Source organism: Pan troglodytes, chromosome 4 (assembly GCF_028858775.2).
Source record: "Pan troglodytes isolate AG18354 chromosome 4, NHGRI_mPanTro3-v2.0_pri, whole genome shotgun sequence".
NCBI classification, from domain to species: Eukaryota; Metazoa; Chordata; class Mammalia; order Primates; family Hominidae; genus Pan; species Pan troglodytes.
The window spans coordinates 29,527,727-29,546,985 of record NC_072402.2 but is presented as its reverse complement, the minus strand read 5'-3'; the positions used below and the strand labels follow the sequence as shown (position 1 = coordinate 29,546,985).

General features: G+C 38.5%; 1 protein-coding gene and 1 non-coding gene across 2 annotated transcripts; both read left to right on the top strand.

The window, feature by feature from the left end:
* Positions 1-3,572: 3,572 nt before the first annotated feature.
* On the top strand, positions 3,573-6,361 carry COX7C (cytochrome c oxidase subunit VIIc). The gene is made up of 3 exons (NM_001079922.2): positions 3,573-3,717; positions 4,944-5,087; positions 6,263-6,361. Exons 1-2 carry the CDS (start codon positions 3,643-3,645, stop codon positions 5,058-5,060), a joined length of 192 nt encoding a protein of 63 aa, NP_001073391.1. The 5' UTR covers positions 3,573-3,642; the 3' UTR covers positions 5,061-5,087; positions 6,263-6,361.
* LOC112209345 (small nucleolar RNA Z39) lies at positions 6,101-6,163 on the top strand. The gene has a single exon (XR_002944086.1). It is a non-coding gene; the product is annotated as a small nucleolar RNA Z39 (small nucleolar RNA).
* Positions 6,362-19,259: the final 12,898 nt, after the last annotated feature.

Sequence of the window (19,259 nt, the reverse complement as noted above, 5' to 3'; positions counted from 1 at the left end):
CCAAAACTTAGTGACTCAAGGAAACAATTTACTATTTTCTCTTACAATTCTGGGGGCTAATTGGCTCAGTTGGGCAGTTCTTGTTTAACAAGCTTCATAAAGTTGCAGGCAAATATAGCTGTGGCTAAAGTCACCTGAAGGCACCTTTACAAATATATCTGATGCCTGGGCTGGGATGGCAAGAATAGCTGGGTGCTGGTAAGTCTGTCCCTTTCCCTGTCTCCCTCTCCCTACTTACTCTCTCCTTCTCCTTGTCCTTCTTCCCTCTTCTTCCCTCTCTCCTTCTGCACATAGCCTACCCCCAACCCCTGCCCCCGGTAATGTGGCTTCTCCATATAGTTAGTTCGGTTTTCCTCTTAGTCCTGAAAGTCTCTGGATAGACTTCTCACATGGTATTTGACTTCTCCCAAGAAAACATTCCAAGTTGCTAAAGAGAAGCTGCAAGGCTTTTGATGAGCTAGCCTCAGAAGTCTCAGAATGTCACTCTGTTGCATTCTGTTGGTCAATCCGGTCACTAAGGTCAAGAAAAGGGATGTTAGACCCCACCACTCAATAGAAAGAATTTCCAAAAAATTGTGGCCATCTTTAATTTCCTATGATGCCTACACAAAAATGGAATATTGCTAGATTTATTTAAACTTTTTCTTCCTTCTTTAGTGAATTTGAAAGAGACCAAGATTAGCATAAAACTCCTAAACTCAGACTACATTCATTAGTTAACTAATTTATTAATTGCTTTCTACTTAGTAATTAAGAAAAAACCATATAGCAACTAGTATAAAATTTTATTTTGTGCTCAGTGTGGCTTATTGACAAAAATATTCTTTAGAAAATATTTTGAAATAATTCTCAAGAGTGTGCTCTATAGGTGGTATCTAGCCACTAATACAAAAGTCAGTAATCTGCCAAGAATAAGTGATCTCAGCCACTTTGAATCCCACTTCAATTTACCTCCTAACTTATCAGTAGCATCAAAAAGCTGCAAAGTGCATTTCTGAGTATCTAGCATTCTCTAGAATATGCCAGCTGCTACACCACCTTCAAATGGAACCACTCTACCTCCCATACTTTCAATGTTTTGGCATGTTTGGCACATCCATCTTCATTATAGCTGAAGAACTATCACAGAAACATGACTCCAGAGAAAGATATATTTGAAGCAAAGATAATATTTTACATGATACAGCCAAATTCTCATCTACAGATTGGTAATGAGAAACTGTTTTCCTCATGGCATCTAGAAGAAAGGCTAATTTCCTTAAATAGAGCAGCTGTGTTACTTCTAGTTCTCTCTTTGTTGCTCCATAAAAAACTACCCCAAACTTAATGACTTGAAAAAACAACCATTTTATTATACCACACAAATCTCTAGAACAACATTTTGGGTAGGAGTCAACTAGACAACTCTGCTCTACACAGCAGTGACTGTGGTCACTCAGCAATATTCAGCTGAGGGCGGGGCTGGGCTGAAGTGTCCAAGGTAGCTTCACTCACATGCCCGGCACTTGAGTGTAACCACCACCCTCCCCCATATTTACATAGGTATAAACTTTTTTTTTTTTTTTTTTTTTTTTTTGAGATGGAGTCTCGCTCTGTCGCCCAGGCTGGAGTGCAGTGGTGTGATCTCGGCTCACTGCACGCTCTGCCTCCCGGGTTCACACCATTCTCCTGCCCCCGCCTCCCAAGTAGCTGGGACTACAGGCGCCCGACACCACGCCCAGCTAATTTTTTGTATTTTTAGTAGAGACGGGGTTTCACCGTGTTAGCCAGGATGGTCTCAATCTCCTGACCTCGTGATCCGCCTGCCTTGGCCTCCCAAAGTGCTGGGATTACAGGCGTGAGCCACCGCGCCCGGCCAAACATATTTTTTTTTTGTATTTAACTTACCACAAAGCCCATGAGAAGGCAGACAGTTCTGAAACCATATTCTGGAATCTCTGCCCTGCAGGTCCCTAAAGAGTTAACTCAAAGCCAGATACCCAATGGAGGCTAAATTAATGTGAATTAGAAGCAACAATGAACCAAATCCACAGATAACATTACTTACACTAGATTGAAAAGTGTAATCTAGAAATATTAAGTGTGAAAAAGTTTCTCAGTTATAGTTAAATCAGAATTCTTTGATATGTAAAGGCAGTGAACGGAATGTTAAAAAAAAATGGAATGTCACATAACTTCTATAAATTAGGTGGTAGAGGACACCAGTTATGATGCATTTCATGAACCCCTACTCAAAAAGAAGCTACTTGTTGAAACAAAATATGAATTTAAGTGTTTTTTTTTTTAAGTGTTTTTTTTGGGGGGGGGGCATGGTTGTTCTCTTCCAAAAACTGAAAAAAAAAAAAAAAAAAAGATGAAAAAAGCATATATGTTATGCCCTTTTCAAAGCAAACCTTAGGTCTTATTGGAATTGTTTCCTAATGCTATATAAATGAGACACGTGAGGCAATATACACTCCCCCACAGATGAATAACATAACATTTAGGTTACCAGGGCCTTTCACAATCTAACCTAACACCACTTTCCCAGGTTCATTTATCACTGGTTTCTTCTCAATACCTTCTGGTCAAAGACCACCAGAAGCACACATGTAATTGACAAACGGGGTTTATTATTCATTGCAGTAAGGGTTCTCTGTAAAATATTAGAAAATGCTTATTGGATTTGGGATTTTTTTCTCCTAATATTGGCTATCTTACCAAATCTTAGGAGGAAGAAAGGCTAGATCAAGGCTAAGATTGTAATTGGTAAAGAAGCAGAAGTCATCAAATTAAACCAGATAGGGTGATGTCCGGTCATTTTCGTGGCTTGGACAATGTTTTATCTGTGTTCAGATGTGATTACACAGTGATCATATTCTTTTCTTAATGAACACTGTCAGAGTGGTCTTGTTGGATGCTAATGCTTGCTGAAATTGTGTACGTTCATCAGGCGGACACCAGTTCCTAGTCCAGGCTAGCTCCAGGTGTCAGAGGCCACTTTTCCCTTCTACTCCTCACACATGCTGTACTCATACCAGACTTGAGTTTTCCCTGCCCTTTGCTCTTCCTTCTTTTTTATTCGATTCCCATTATCTTTAGTGATCATTCCCTTAGCACTTCAGTTTTCTCTCTGAAGTCCTTTGTGCTGCACGTTGTTTGATTACTTGTGTTTATTCTTTGTTTCTTCAGCTAGGATCATTAGCACATATCTCTCAGCATTGGCAAAAGTCCTCGAAATCATTGACACCTAGCATATACTTTATTTTAAAAAAAAGAAAGAAAGAAAGAAAAGAAAAGGGATGGGTTTATTGTCCTTTTCAACAGACTAGAGTATACGGGGTGAAACTGCTTCACTTGATTCAATAAAATCGTTTCCGGTAACAGGCCCCAGGAATCCTAGACCTAAGCCTGGCGCGAAACTACATTTCCCACAATCCTTCGGGGGCTGATAAGGCGCCGCAATGGTCTGAACTACAATTCCCACAATCCAGGGCGATTTCCGCTTTGTCGCGTTTCCTCAAGGCTCCGCCCCATTTCCCATCTTTCTTTTCAGTCCTTGCGCACCGGGGAACAAGGTCGTGAAAAAAAAGGTCTTGGTGAGGTGCCGCCATTTCATCTGTCCTCGTTCTCTGCGCCTTTCGCAGAGCTTCCAGCATCGGTATGTTGGGCCAGAGCATCCGGAGGTTCACAACCTCTGTGGTCCGTAGGAGCCACTATGAGGAGGGCCCTGGGAAGGTTAGTGTGTAAGGGGCACGGCTTCGTTGGGGGAGGGGGCGCTTGGCTGTGACTCGCGCACCTGCAAGGCCGCCTCCGGGCTGTGGCGAGGGAGATGATAGCCAGAAACCAGGCTGAGACGCAGACTAGCATTCCACTTACCCCAAGGACCAGTGAGGAAGCTGGGCATCCTAGCGCGTAGCCGCTAAAGGAATGGGCAGGTAGATCCGGAAGCCCTGCCTCCATCTGCCACCTGACGCCCCCTCCCCCGCCCCGCAGAAAGCCCTGAGATGGCTCCGGGAGGCCACGGCTGTAGGTGTGTGGCTTAAAGCCGAGCTGGAGGTCATCGGACCCGAAATGAAGGTCATTGGAAAATCATGAGGAAATCAGGGCCTCTGGTTATGGAACAGGCTTTTTAAACTAGCTGCCTAAGTTAGAAGTACTAACCCTTCACCTCAGTTAAGGCTGGGTTTGGCCTCAGGTGTAAATAACTTAAACCACATAGCAGTAACAATCTCGGAGGGTCACACGAGGCCTAGTCATAAAGGCCAGAGAAGGTGCTTGGTAATGAAAAACAAACAAACAAACAAAACTGTGGGCCGGGTGCGGTGGCGCAGGCCTGTAATCGGGAGGCTGAGGCGGACGGATCACCTGAGGTCAGAAGTTCCAGACCAGCCCGGCCAACATGGCGAAACCCTGTCTCTACTAAAAAGTACAAAAAAATTAGCCAGACGTGGTGGTGTGTGCCTCTAATCCCAGCTACTCGGGAGGCTGAGGCAGGAGAATCGCTTGAACCCGGGAGGTGGAGGTTGCAGTGAGCCGAGATCGGGCCACTGCACTCCAGCCTGGAGAGAGCGGGACTCCGTCTCAAAAAAAAAAAAAAAAGAAAAAAAAGAGCTGTATTGCACTTAACATTGCCATGTATCTTCTAAGGTGACTACTTAGGACAGTAGTTTTTTCGATTTTCTAAAATAAGAAACTTCTCACTATTTGACGTTTGAGTCCTCAAGACCATTCATTGCCTAGTGCTTAGTAAAGCCAGATTATTTTTTGCCTTGTAGTGTTTTGTGATGAAGGTCATAGGATTTGAAAGATAAATGTTTAAAACGATGTTATGATTTATGGCATATGTTAACCTGATGATGTAAAATAAATATAACTAGCATTTCCTGTATACTTGTATTTTGATTATTAAGCAGATGATTTGAGATTCAATTTCGATTACCTTTTCTCTTTTTTTCCAACAGAATTTGCCATTTTCAGTGGAAAACAAGTGGTCGTTACTAGCTAAGATGTGTTTGTACTTTGGATCTGCATTTGCTACACCCTTCCTTGTAGTAAGACACCAACTGCTTAAAACATAAGGATGTTTCAGTTCCTCCATTTAACAGGTAGTTAGTGGATTTCTAATCATCTTAAAGCAGGCCTTTTTATTAAGTAGCCTCTTCCCCATCACCCAGAACACACACACAAATACATTGTTGTGTAGGGCTGATTCCTGAGGTTATGTGTAGATGTGGCATTGGTGGAGACTAGTTGTAAACCTATATAAAAATATTTCAATAATGGCCAGTGTTTATTGAATACTACTGCTTATCAGGTACACTTTACATCGATATCTCATGTTCTCTAGCAAGCTTGTGAGGCGGATGATAGTAACCCCATCTGAGACACAGAGATGTTAAGTTGTTCAACATCTCATAACTAGTATAATGGTGGACCAGGACTCTTGCCCAGGCAGTTTCTTGTTGCAGAACTCACACTTTTAACCAGGTAAAACTGATAAACTGATTAATGTTACTCTATCTTGAACACTGTTACTAGAACAGTAGCTGAGAATGTGTCTTTTAAAACACTATAAACATTTCCATTTCTTTTAGAAAGTGGTCACTGTGCTCCCAGTTTTTAAATTGGCTTACAATACTTGTTTAAGTTGTGAAAAATCCCTGAAGATAAAACCCTTCTAGTGCTCCTTGATACATAAGTCCCAGATAATTATGCAATTGTAAATCTGTGCCTCACCAACTCAGCCATGTTGGGAAACTCAAACTTTTAAATATACTTTCCTCATTAAGGCAGTGGTTCTTAAATGAGGATGATTTTACAACACAATGGGGCATTTGGCAATGTGAGACATTTTTGATCGTTCCGACTTGGGGGCAAAATTACCAGTGGTGCTGAGGTTGAGAAGCCTTGTGTCAAGGGGATATGTTAATATATGCTCAAAGGAGTCGTTCATATTGGAAGGTTAGCAGATTTGCTGTGTGTGGATAAAATATTTATTTAGCTTAATTGTCATCAGAGTTTCTCAGAGTAATACTATAGAACACTAGGATGATTGGAAAGAGTGTCATAGTTTAGAGGGGGAATAACTTATCCAAGCTACTAATGCGGAAAGGTTGCGGTGCATGTGATGAAGCAAATCAGTATGAATGAATTCATGATACTGTAAACGCTTTCTGATGTACTACTCAAACTGATAGAAAATATTTTCATGAAACTACATGATTTCTGTTAAATGAATGGGATTTTTAAAATGCCATTAATTTCTGTTTTTATTTTGCAGATATGAAGAGCATTTTAAGAGGTGCAGCCTCTGGAAGTGGATCAAACTAGAACTCATATGCCATACTAGATATGTTTGTCAATAAACTTATGACGTGAATGCTTAATGCCTCTTTTTTGAAATAGGGAATGTAATAATTGGCCATTTGCCTACTTTATTATTTGGGTAACATTCCAGTATTACTCTCTGTGATTTAGCTTATTTAATGGTGTTAAACTGAGGTTATATTAAATTTTTGATTCCCAGGTCAGGATTTTGTTGGTAATTTATATAATAAAAGGGAAATACAAATCGATCTTAGGTTTATTTCTGTGATTTTTTTTTTTTTTGTCGTTAACTTGGAAAAAATACTTTTGCTCTTGCCCTTTGACATAGTAAATTTTTTTTCCCATGATTGATTAATCATCAAGAAAACTTAATTTATTCAAATTGAAGTTGTGGTTAATCAGATATTTAGGAGCTTCATTTTTGTTTTTTTTCCTCTAGGTCTGTAACCTAAAACAGAAGTGTTTGCCTCAGTAAGTGTTTTGGTGACCAGTATTGGTCTTATTTAGAATGAATAAAAGAATATTTGAAATTGAATATAATACCATGAAATTTGTAGTATAGGAAGTACTCCCAATTTATTCTGGTGCTTTGACTATCATATAGTCTAGCAGAAATGGGATAAAAGGTAGTTCTGATTAGTAATTGTATATGTGAATCGAATTTATTTTGTAAGTAGTGAAATGCTGCTTGCCATTTAAAATGTAATGAGGTCATTACATTTTAGGACTTTGTGTAAGATGTGGGACAGTAACTAGCTACTGAGTATTTTCCTCTGCTCACTGTTGGAATACCAGTGATGTTAAAATGCTGTAAAACACTCCAAACTGGTAGTCTGTTTGGCCTCTAGACTTTGGTGAAAGGGTGATGCTCTTTTTAAATCAACATTTAAAAAACAGTATTTCCATAAAAGTGTATTTCTGGATTTTTGAAAAATTGTTCTGAGTGGTTCTATATCTCTTCATTGAAGAAAATAGCTGTGTAGGCCACTCCCCACTATATCATTAGATTTCTTATATGGCCCTTCTGTACAACTACTGATTTGCTAAAAACTTAACATTTTGATATTTTTGTTTCTCGACTACTGCCTCACTTTAGGCTCTTCAACAGTCACCTGACAACTACTTAATTATGGTGCAACCTTAATTTATATGACTTTGCTCATATATCCCCTGTACTTGTATGTCATTGTTTTTTGATTATTCAGTGATAAATCAGGTATCCTGTATTGAGAGAGTTCCTTGTATGGAACATAAAGGTTTTTTATCTTTGGAAAAAGTTGAAGCGGCCAGGCATGATGGCTCATGCCTGTAATCCCAGCACTTTGGGAGGCCAAGGCGCACGGATCACGAGGTCAAGAGATCAAGACCATCCTGGCCAACATGGTGAAACCCCGTCTCTACTAAAAATACAAAAAAACTAGCTGGGAATGGTGGCACGCGCCTGTAGTACCAGCTACTCAGGAGGCTGAGGCAGGAGAATCACTTGAACCTGGGAGGCGGAGGTTGCATTGGGCTGCGAACATGCCATTGCACTCCAGCCTGGGTGATGGAGCGATACTCTGTCTCAAAGTAGAAGCAAGAGTAAGAGTTTAAGGTTCGTTAGATGATTTTGGTTTTCCTGGAAATTATGGTAAGGCTTACCTCACTGGATTGTTTTTGAGATCCATTAAGTTATATAAAAACTTCTCACAAGTCCTAAATGAATATGAATTTTTTGGAGAGGATGTTCAAATATATATTAGGAATCAATAGTAACAGCTATGGGTAGCTAGGTCTAGCTAGAAAAGTATCTGAGGGATATACGTGAGTGAGAAAAAAACCTCTGCCTGTCTTGTAATAGTACAGATTGTGCCATCCCCATAAAAAGCCTTCAGCAGGCTGGCTGTAAGTGCATAAGTTTATTGTAAGTGGTAGAGGGTGTATAACTGCTTAGTTTCTGTATTAGGGTTCTCTAGACAAGCAGATCAAGAGGATGCACATAGAAAAAATTAAAATTGTCTCATCTGATTCTGGAGGCTTGGGTTGAAAATATGGGTATGCCCGCGGGCTGGAGACTCGGCAAAGGCAGTCGCTGTCAGAATTCCTCCTTGCGGGAGGACCTCCTTGTGGTCAGTCTTTGTTCATTAAGATCTTCAACGAATTCAAGAAGCTTAGCTACATAAGGAGGATCAGCTTTACTCCAAGTCCACTGACTTAAATGGTAAACTCATGATAATTCAAGAAACACCTTCACAGAAATATCTAGAGGATTGTTGATCCAAATATTTGAGCACTGTGTCCTTGCCAAGTTGACACAAAATTAACCATAACAGTAGTTCAGTTTTCTATTTCCCTAAACTGGTTTTTAAAATTCAAGCCAATATTTAAAACCAGGAGGTCTCCATAAAAATCCAGATTCTTGGGGAAAAAAAAAAAAATTACACTGGATGAACCCACAAATGCCCATGTGAAACTAATCAGGACCAAGTAAAAAGTTTGTACCTTTTGCAGATGCTTCCCTAACTCACTAGAATACTGGAATAGGAATTTTGGTTAGAATCCAGGATTTGTTTTAAAGAGAAGTCACTATCACTGTTTCCGTAATTAAGTTATGGCCACAATGAAGGAAGTAATTCAAAATGTCTTAGGTTTTGCTGCAGAGACCATAGAGGTTAAGAATGTGGGCTCAGAACTAAGTCTTGGCTGGATTCAAAGCCAGGGTTGATAAATTCCTCATCTTCGACAATCTGTACCTCCCTTTTATCTAATTTGGTGTAGTTGTGAAGATTAAAAATGAAAATAGAGGCCCAGCGCAGTGGCTCACACCTGTAATCCCAGCACTCAGAGGCCGAGGTGGGTGAATCACGAGGTCAGAAGTTCGAGACCAGCCTGGCCAACATGGTGAAACCCCATTTCTACTAAAAATACAAAAAAATAGTTGGGTGTAGTGGTGGGCGCCTATAATCCCAGCTACTTAGGAGGCCGAGACGGGAGAATTGCTTGAACCCAGGAGGCAGAGGTTGCAGTGACCCGAGGTCACACCACTGCACTCCAGCCTGGCAGACAGAGCAAGACTGTCTCAAAAAAGAAAACAGAAGAAAAAAAAAAAGAAAATACACCTAAATTGAGGCAAATTTCCTTAAGCTTTTAGTGTAGAGTGCTTAATTGAAACAAGCGAGATGGGGGAAGTATAATGGGCATTGTGTAAGTCGTTAAAGTTGATCCCAGAGCAATTCTGCAATAGTTAATAGATTGGTCTGTGCTGTAGACACTGTGTCTTAAAAAGTGATGCCAGAATGATAGTGCTAAAATGCAAGTCATCATTTTACTCACTGTAAGACACCTCACCATGACAATGGTCACTTCCCTATAGTGTCAGCCTCATCCCAGCCATATCACACAGTTTTATGTACCACCTCCAGGTCTTAATTTAGCTCAGGTGCCACCTTTTCTATAAAGCCTCCCCTTTTTATTTTATTTTTTTAAGAGATAGGGTCTCGATTTGTCACCCAGGCTGGAATACAGTGGCACAATCATAGCTGGCTGCCACCCTCCAGGGGATCCTCCTGCCTCAGCATCTGGAGTAGTTGTGGCTACAGGGGCTTGTCACCATCCCTGGCTAGTACTTTTTATTTTTTGAGGAGACTGAGTCTCACTGTATTGCCCAGGCTGGTCTCATACTCCTGGCCGCAATTACTCCTCCTTTGAGGGATTATAGGCATGTGCCACCAAACCCAGTCCCTTCCTGATTTAACACACTCCACATAAATCTCTAACACCCTGTAAACGGCCTTATAATTCAGCAGGTACTGTAATTACTGATTTCCTTATCTACCTTTCATACCAGCTTGTGATCTTTCTGAGCCCAGAGAGCCTTCTTTATTCATGTATCCTGCATCTATAATTTAGCTGGTGATCCATGAACACTCTATTCTATTAATCCTTTCAATAATCTGAAGCCAAGAATAAAAATTACCTAAAAACAAATTCTAGGCCTCTTACGCACTAAATGTATGTTTCAATGCTTTACGAATAACAATGAATTTTTCCTGGATAGTTGGAAATTGGTTCTCCCACCAAACATAAATGTATTGAAATAATCCAGTTGAAAAAAAATGAGTTTAAATTTGCACCAAAATGTAACTCAACGATGTCACCACTGTTCAGTCTATCTGATATCTCTTTTTCTTTGCAGACAAACCCTTAATGAAGGAAAGTGTGTTGATATACATTCTGGGAAAGCTCTTCATCTTATATCAAGCCAGCATTTTAAGAAGCACTGGCTTAAAGAACTGGGGAATTTTTTATTTTTTTTAATCTTGTGTAACAAAAGATGGAGCTCAGGAATTTTAGGGCCCTCCAAGTTCCTCAGCCTGTTTTTTCTAAACCATTTCTTTCATTCTCATAAGATGGCTGCTACAGTTCCAGTTATCCCATACAGACTTGACAATACCCAGCAAGAAAAATTACTGTCTTTGTTATTTTTCAAAGTGAAGAAAGCTTTCCTTCAGACTATCCCTCATTAGTCACTGTCCAGAAAAGTGATAAATTCACTTCTGAATATAACACGGGCAAGGGAATAGCATGACAATGATTAAATTTGACCAATTAGCATTTTCTCACAAGTCTTATGTGGGCAGAGGAGATACTGAAACAAGTCAGGATTCTACCAAAAAGGGAAGAGAAAGTGGCTATTGGGTATGCAAAAGACACTGCCTGCTGCAATTATTCTATATACTATACTAAAAAGATGGACTGGAATGCCATAACATGTAATAAGCCTTAATTTTAGTGTTTCCAATAAATAAAGATCACAGCATAGGTCTTTAGAGTAAGCTATATAGAATAGAGCAGAAAAACTTTATGCTTTTTCTTTCTGTCTCCTTTCAATAGAAAATAATAATATGAGCTTTTATATGATTTATACTCTGCCTACATCAAAACCTTTTTAAAAACTTCATCTATTATCAAATGGTGTTTTGTTATCATAGCTATTGTAACGTTATAACCCAGAGGGAAGATAGCCACTTTCCATATATCTTACTACAGTGACGATTTTTTACTGAGTATATAATTCAAAAAATGTATAGTTGATTTGTGTGGTACCCACATTTCCTTCCTTAAACTGGTATAGTAATCATTAAGGCTTTTCATAAATATGACAGCTCTATTTCTGTACACATAGGATCAAACTCTAACCCCTTTGCTTTGACAATAAAAAACTGAGAAGTTATATGCATTACCTCTACATGAAAGCTCTAAAAGGCAGTATACCCTTCACCAACTTCCCTTCTTCCTGCTACAGGGATATAGCCTCCATCAGCCTAGGTTCCTGAAAGACTCTCTAAGTGTAGCCCCATGTCAGATGTATAGAGTGAGCAAGAAATTTTCATTGTTATAAGCATTTGGGGTTTGGGGATCATTAGTTATTGCAGTAAAAGTTGTCCTACCTTCAGAATACTTAAGCACTTCATATGTCCTTGAAAAGTATCACTTATCTACTTCTCTGATTCTTCAGTCAAAGAATTGTGTCAACTAGATGATCTTTTAAGGACTCTTCCCAATTAAAGTGAATTGTATCTACAATTACAAATGTGGGTACCACACAAAAGCCTGACTCAGAGGTGGTAAGATCTCTTTTCAGCACTTTTCATGCGTGGACAGGAGCCAGAATGATGGAGATAAGTCATCTTGGGCTTTCAAAGTGGTTTTCACATGCAGCTCTGAGCAACTACCTACTAGCCATTTCCACCTTATCTCTCATTTTCATGGACTCTATTTACCCATTGTATACTTTTGTAAAAATTGGAAAGTGAGTCTCTTCTTCCAGAGGGACACAGCATCATGCCAGAGCCCTCGTGCTTTCCTGTTCAATACCTCTGTATCATTGTAAAACAGTACAGCTCTGTGTTACATTCCTGTACAGTCATCTCAACTTTGAATTTTGCAGATTATTCCTACTAAAATTCACTCCTCCCTCCAAATTTTCCCAGCTCTAACAAAAGGTGGATAGCATAATTATTATGGGTTGAATAGGGGGTCTGTATTTTTTAGAATAAGCTTTGTGTGTTTTCTTTGCTGGATTCCAAAACATAGCACTATGTTTAGTAAATATTAAGCTTTCAACAAATATATTTAGATAGATGAAGGCATGGAAGAATACTAATCAGATTTAATGGCATCTTCAAGTTTAAAAGCATTAGAAACCAGTCTAGGAAGTTCTCTACTTGATGCATCCCTCTCTAAGGAGGACCAGGAGGTGATTGTTAAGTACCCATATATTGATATATTTATCAGGCTTACATCTTAACCCTAATTAGCTTAGTATTATCAAAAAAATTTCCCATTCATTATGTTGCGAGAGGGATTTTATACCATCTATGAAACTGCCTAGTGTGAAATCTTTATTCACACTCCAGCCGTCATACTAGCTACCAAAACAATTGTTTAAAAGTGATTTTTTATTTTCCCCAGACAGAATATATACTAAGTTGAACCATATGAAATTACTGATATTTTACTTTTTTTTTTAACCTGTCAGATGGTAATTTCTGATGGTTCAGTGGTCATAGTTTCCCTTTTCAGTTACTGGACCACCCGTAGAGTTGCTTTCACCCATATATATATATACCTGTTTTGGGAAATTGTGGATTTTACCAACACCAAAAATTGACTAATTGGGTTGTATACACTCAGTATAGCAGAACTAATTCTGCTTAATCTTGGTACCATTATTTCATTACCAATTATACAACAGATGGTCTGAAATTCCCAAATGTTGCCTTTTACTAAGAGTCTGTGCTTTGGGGAAATAGTTCTGAATTACACAGCTCTGAAACCCATTACTTTTGGATGCAGAGTACAATGAACTTACAGCAAGACTATGGCTTGCAATGTTTTTCATTGTGGGATTTAAAGTAAATTATCTGGATTTTAGAAAAGGAATTCTAAATATTTCCATGTTTTCATAGGAAAAAAATGGACTTATTTTAAATCTAAATCCCCCTTCACATCCTCCAAAAAAAATCATGCTGATTGTCAGGAAAAGAAAATTCACTCATAAACTATACCTTTAATGTAGCTAGGAAATAGATTTTAAATTACCGACCAATAGGAAAATAAACACTTGAGACAAGCAAAATTTTATCTAGAGCCTACACCCAATGGGAGACAAGCAGAGATGAGGGCAAGATGGGAATATAGATGAGGGATGTAGGGTAGGGAGAATGGGGATGGTAAAATACAGATAAAATTGCTCAAACCAAGTGCCACTCAGAGCAAGAAAATACTGAGAGTTAGTTTGAGCTCTTGTAGGTGACTGATGGGGAATTGAAAGACAGGAACTTGAAAATCAATGGAGCCCAAGGCAAGAGTTTCAGAATGGCACCACTTCCAAGTAAATAGAAGTGTCAAGAAGATTGCGCCCTTGGTGCCTTAGAGGTAAAAGAAGAAAAAGGAAGCAAAAGGGGGAAATGAATATTCCTGTTAAAAGAAAAAGAGGGTCACAAAATCAGAGGACACCAAGTTTTTCCCAACCAAACAAGTACATTGGTTAAAGAAACTATAATATTTCACCATATCAAGTGAAATACCCTTGAACAAAAAAACCTAGTTATCTTCCTCAAATTCTCAAAGGTTAATAATAATTATATTAGCACATAAAAAATCAAAGCAAAAATATGACAGATGACAGTCACATAAAGTTATTATAAGAATAAAGTAGAAATTTAGAAGCCTAACATTTTATTTCAGCTGATGAAAATTCTGCCCCTAATAAATACCATTCATGCAGCAGAAAAAATCCCTAACACAACCTAATCTGAATTAACCTCAAACAACCATTTGCAAATATTAGGGGAGAAAAAACACCATAAATTAGAAATTCAAAAATTTAGAACAGGAACAGAATGGGGAAGCGATGGGAAACAAGAGTTGACTAAACGGGGAGAAAAAATACATGAAAAACACAGTAATCTTTTAAATTGTAAGATGCCTAAGGATAGATTTGCCTAAAAGTTTAATAAAGGAACTGGAAGAAAGGTATATAACAGCTAAGAAATAAATACAAATCAAAGACAGAGAAAGGTAAAATGTGCATACAACAAAATGCACAAAATCATAATTGTTCAATGAGTTTAGACAAATGTATCTGTATAATGCAAATGCCTATTAAAATACAGAACGTTACCTTAATCTTTAAAGTTCTCTCATGTCCTTTGCCAGTCAATCCCTGTCCCCAACTTCCAGAAGCAATAAATGTTACGATTTTCACCATAGGTTATTGTAGTCTTTTCTAGAAATTCATATTATATATATTTGTTATATAAAAGTTTCAGAATATAGAGATGATGCTTTGGGTATATGCTACTAAATGATGTTATTTTAGGATATGTGAATATTCATATCAGTTCAAGCACTGTCAAAGCATTTCCCAGAGAAAACCTGACCTAAGAAATTAGAGATGACAGAGTATAATTAAAAAGTTGTGGAATATGGAATAAAAAGATGTATGGAGTAAAAGAATAAGCATTATCAGGTGAGGTGAAAATTTTTTGTCTCAGAGGATCTTAAGTAGGGTTAAAGAAAAAACAAAATAAAAAAATTGACAAATAAAGATTAAAAGAATGATGAAGTATCCTTGAAGGCAACTGTGACATATTTACATTTTGTGTCTACTACCTAACACAGTTTCTGGGAAACAGTAAATACTTGCTAAGTGTCTGTGGAAGCGAATTCAATGGACGAGCATGCCAACCAAAGGGGAGAGTATGAACACAGTTCAAGATAAGAAAATAGCTAAGATTTGTGAAGTATGAAGAAGTCCTTGGCTTATTGAGTACCCTCGAGGAGACTTGGTAGACATGTGTGTGGCAAAGAAGAAAGGTCCTGGGTGGGAGTGGGATGGGTGAGTTGTTTATGTGACAACTTAAGGTCTAGAATTGATGGTGGGATACAGCCCTTTACAATTTTTAGCATATGAATGACAAGAGCAATATTATATTTGCAACTACCTGCCTGATGACCTGGTAAGAAGAGAAGCTGTGGAGAAGAATAACCAGAAACAAGTAATCTGAGAATGGGAATATGAAGGTTCAATCAGGTTTAGAACATTATTCAGTTTAAGAGATATTTGAAAATAAAATGCAGAAAAATCATGTGTCCTGTTGTCCCTAATTGTCCTGTTTCAGCAATGGGCTTCTTACACTTGTGCACTTCATTAGATTCTTTAGGAATTCTATTATATTATGTACATGTGCAAAATACAACACTGGATTTTTATATAGTGACTCAGTAAAAGAAATGAGAGTAGAAAATTCTTCACGGGGCCAGCCAATGTGAAAAGTGCTTTCACTACTCTATTTCCATAGTTAATTTAGTTCTGGTCTTAAAATCTAAATGCCTCTGTATTCTAAGACCTGTGGTAGTCTTGTGATGTCTTGAATACTTCGCACTTTCTCTGACATTATAAAATAACTTTATAGTGCAGTTAATCAAATGACAGTAAAAAAAGTACTCTACAGAGAGCTCATTTTAATATTTAATAAGATGAATGCTGATCTCTAAAGTTGAAGGCAGCCCCATTTACATAGGTACATAGGATGTCAGTACTCCATCAATGCAGTAACTGTCAGTCCAGAAACTCTATGTGCTCTTCCCAAGGAGTTGTTTGACAAAGACATATATTCATTTCACTCAATATCTATTTAACTCCTATGTTTAAGGTACTGTAGTGGCCTTTGAGAGAAACACTAAGAGAAGTACGTATTCCCCATCTTTCAGGAGTGCAGAAACTCAGGAAAATATAGATGCTTATGCACATCAATTGAGTACAAATTAAGATGCCGTAAGTACTGGAAAAGAGGCTGAAAAAGGGCAATGGGAGGAATGGGGTCAGCGGCTGGAAGCCTAGTGTATCTGAAACAATATTTTGGAATTCATGTCTTAAGGCATGTGAAGAATCTGAGCTCATAGATACGGAAAAGGGTGGGTTATACAAAGTATATATACATATATATATATATATACACATATATATATATATATAGAGAGAGAGAGAGAGAGAGAGAGTTTTGCTCTGTTGCCCAGGCTGGAGTGCAGTGGCATGATCTTGGCATGCATCACCGTGCCCAGTTGAGGTTGCAGTGGAAATGAAGGCTTTATTGAGAAGTTAATATTGAAGCAAAAACTTGAGAAATCCGAGAAAAGAGTGTTTCTAAGGCAGAGTTTTGTCTATCAGGCTTAAAGAATAGTAAAACAGTCAGAGTAGCTAGAGTATACCAATGAGATACAGCCTAGTAAGAGATAAGTCACTGGGGGCTGGATAAAGTTGAGCCTTGTAAGCCTTTGTAAGGACCTTGGCTTTTACTCTGAATGAGAAGGGGAATTAGTGGAGACTTTAGAGGAAAGGAAGGACAGATCTTAAAACTTGCAATCTAACTTAAATTTTAAAAGGTTCATTGTGGCTGCTACATTGAGAACCCAAGACAGTAGGAAGCAAGATTGAAATCAGAAGACAAAGGAGAAGCATATTCAGTATTCAGACAAAGGATAATGGGCTCTTGAACCAACATGGATTTATTTTGTATTAGCCTGGGTTCTCTAGAGAAACACACCCAATAGGAGATAGACATCTACATCTATCTATCATCTATCTATCTATCTATCTATCTATCTATCTATCTATCTATCTGGAGAGGAATGGGGAGACTGACCATAAGGCATCGGCTCATGTGATTATGGAAGTTGAGAATTTCAAGATCTGAAGTTGGCAAGCTGATGGTATAATTCCAGTCTAAGTCTGAAGGCCTGAGAACCAGGAAAGCTGATGGTGAAGTTTCAGTTCAAGTCCAAATCTAAAAGCAGGAGAAGAGTGACATCTTAGCTCAAAAACAGGCAGAAAGAAACAATTCTTTCGTAGCCTATTATTCTATTCAGGCCTACAGCAGGCTGGATGAGTTCCACTCATGTTGGGGAGAAAATATGCTTTACTTAGTCTACTGATTCAAATGTTAATCTCTTCCAGAAACACCCTCACAGACATACCCAGGAATCATGTTTAACCAAATATCTGGGCACTACATGGACTAGTCAAGTTGATGCATAAATTTAGCCATTAGATATTTTGAAGGTAGAGCTAATAGGATTTCCTGACAAGAATTTCCTGGCACATTGGTTGTTAAAGGAGTAGGAGAATGAGAGAAGTCAAGGATCCTTCTCTCTATTTTTACACAACAACAAACTGTATCTAACAGAGTGTCCAGATATGCTCAAGGACATGGTACCTATTAAATGACACAAGGGGATTTGAACTCAGGCCTGGTTCATGCCACATAAGCTCTTAATCTCCCCAATAGGTTCTGTCACACTGGGTGGGAAAGAAGGCAGAGGTTGCTGTAGAATCAATAATTCCCCTAAATGATGTTTACAACATTATTTTGTAAACAGTTTCTCTTATTTGCGTGTCTTCACCTTCCAAATATCCCTTATTTCTCTATGTGTCTGCCTTCTAAATTATTTAAATTTTCCCTCTATTCAGTTTTCAAGGTATCATTTAGCACCTGGATCCTTATCAAGGCTAAGATAAATGCTCTTGTTTGGAGCCAAACCTATGCCAGAAATATAATTATGAGAAAAAAAAAATGAACCATTGAAAGAGGCTCCGTCAAAAGACTTACACAGCAAAAAGCTTCTTTATTTTTTTAATTTTTGATGTGGAAATTAGTATATGCTTACCATCCATAAGCATATTGTTTGTATGTGAATTAAATTCATAATGCCTACAAATATTTTAATTATACTATTATTAAGAGGTGGGAAATGATAACTAGTTATGCTTCAGATATTTCTTCCCAGATGTCAAACTAAATTACAGGTGAGAAAAAACCAAACACCATGTGAAATACCACAACGATATGCACAAAGTACAGTCACCATTTACCCCAACTTTTTGAGGATAGGAATTTTATGGGAGATAAGAATTATTTTTATTATTTTCATCAGGAAGATAAAATGTTCCTCTCCCTGCTATGTTAAGATTTTGAAGACAGACCCCTGTGGCTTGGTGTTGATGAGCTAAATTGAAGAAAAAAAAAAGACTGAAGCCATGGATAAAGTTCATGTTATTTTACATTGTGTTCTGTTAGGCTTTCTGTCCACAGAAGGAGAAATGTTTAGAACATGATGCCCTGGTTCCTCAAGAGACTCTCAGATTCCCCTTGAAAACTGGATTAGAATTTACATTCAGAAAGATTTTGGCCAGGCGTGGTGGCTCACGCCTGTAATCCTAGAACTTTGGGAGGCCAAGGTGGGCGGATCATGAGGTCAGGAGATCGAGACCATCCTGGCTAACATGGTGAAACCCCGTCTCTACTAAAAATACAAGAAGTTAGCAGGGTGTGGTTGCAGGCACCTGTAGTCCCAGCTACTTGGGAGGCTGAGGCAGGAGAATGGCCTGAACCCGGGAGGTGGAGCTTGCAGTCAGCCCAGATCGTGCCACTGCCCTCCAGCCTGGGCAACAGAGCCAGACTCCGTCTCAAAAACAAAACAAAACAAGAAAACAAAAAGAAAGATTTTATAGCTGATATTTAGATCTCCATTTAATTTCTCTTAATTAAGTAATAACATAACCTCAGTTTAAGAGCTTTACTTTACCCTTTAAAGGGAAAAATTTGAAGTTGCTTTGGGTCTTTTAAATTTGAAGTCCAATTTACAGTCAGTTTGAATGACAACTGCTGGAAATCATCACTAGAGGAAAGTACGATGAAGGTGACAGCAGAAGCCAAGCCCAGAGAGGTGTTTGTCCCCCTAAGGCACATTCTGGGCCAGGTCCATGTAGTTAAATTACTTTAAGTTATTACACCAAGATTGAGTCAGACTTGAAGGAGTTGGAGTCCCCAGCTTCTTATAGAAACTATGACTTGTACAGAATTTATTCTGAGGAAGCCCTTTTTTCTCAATACAGACTTCTTACT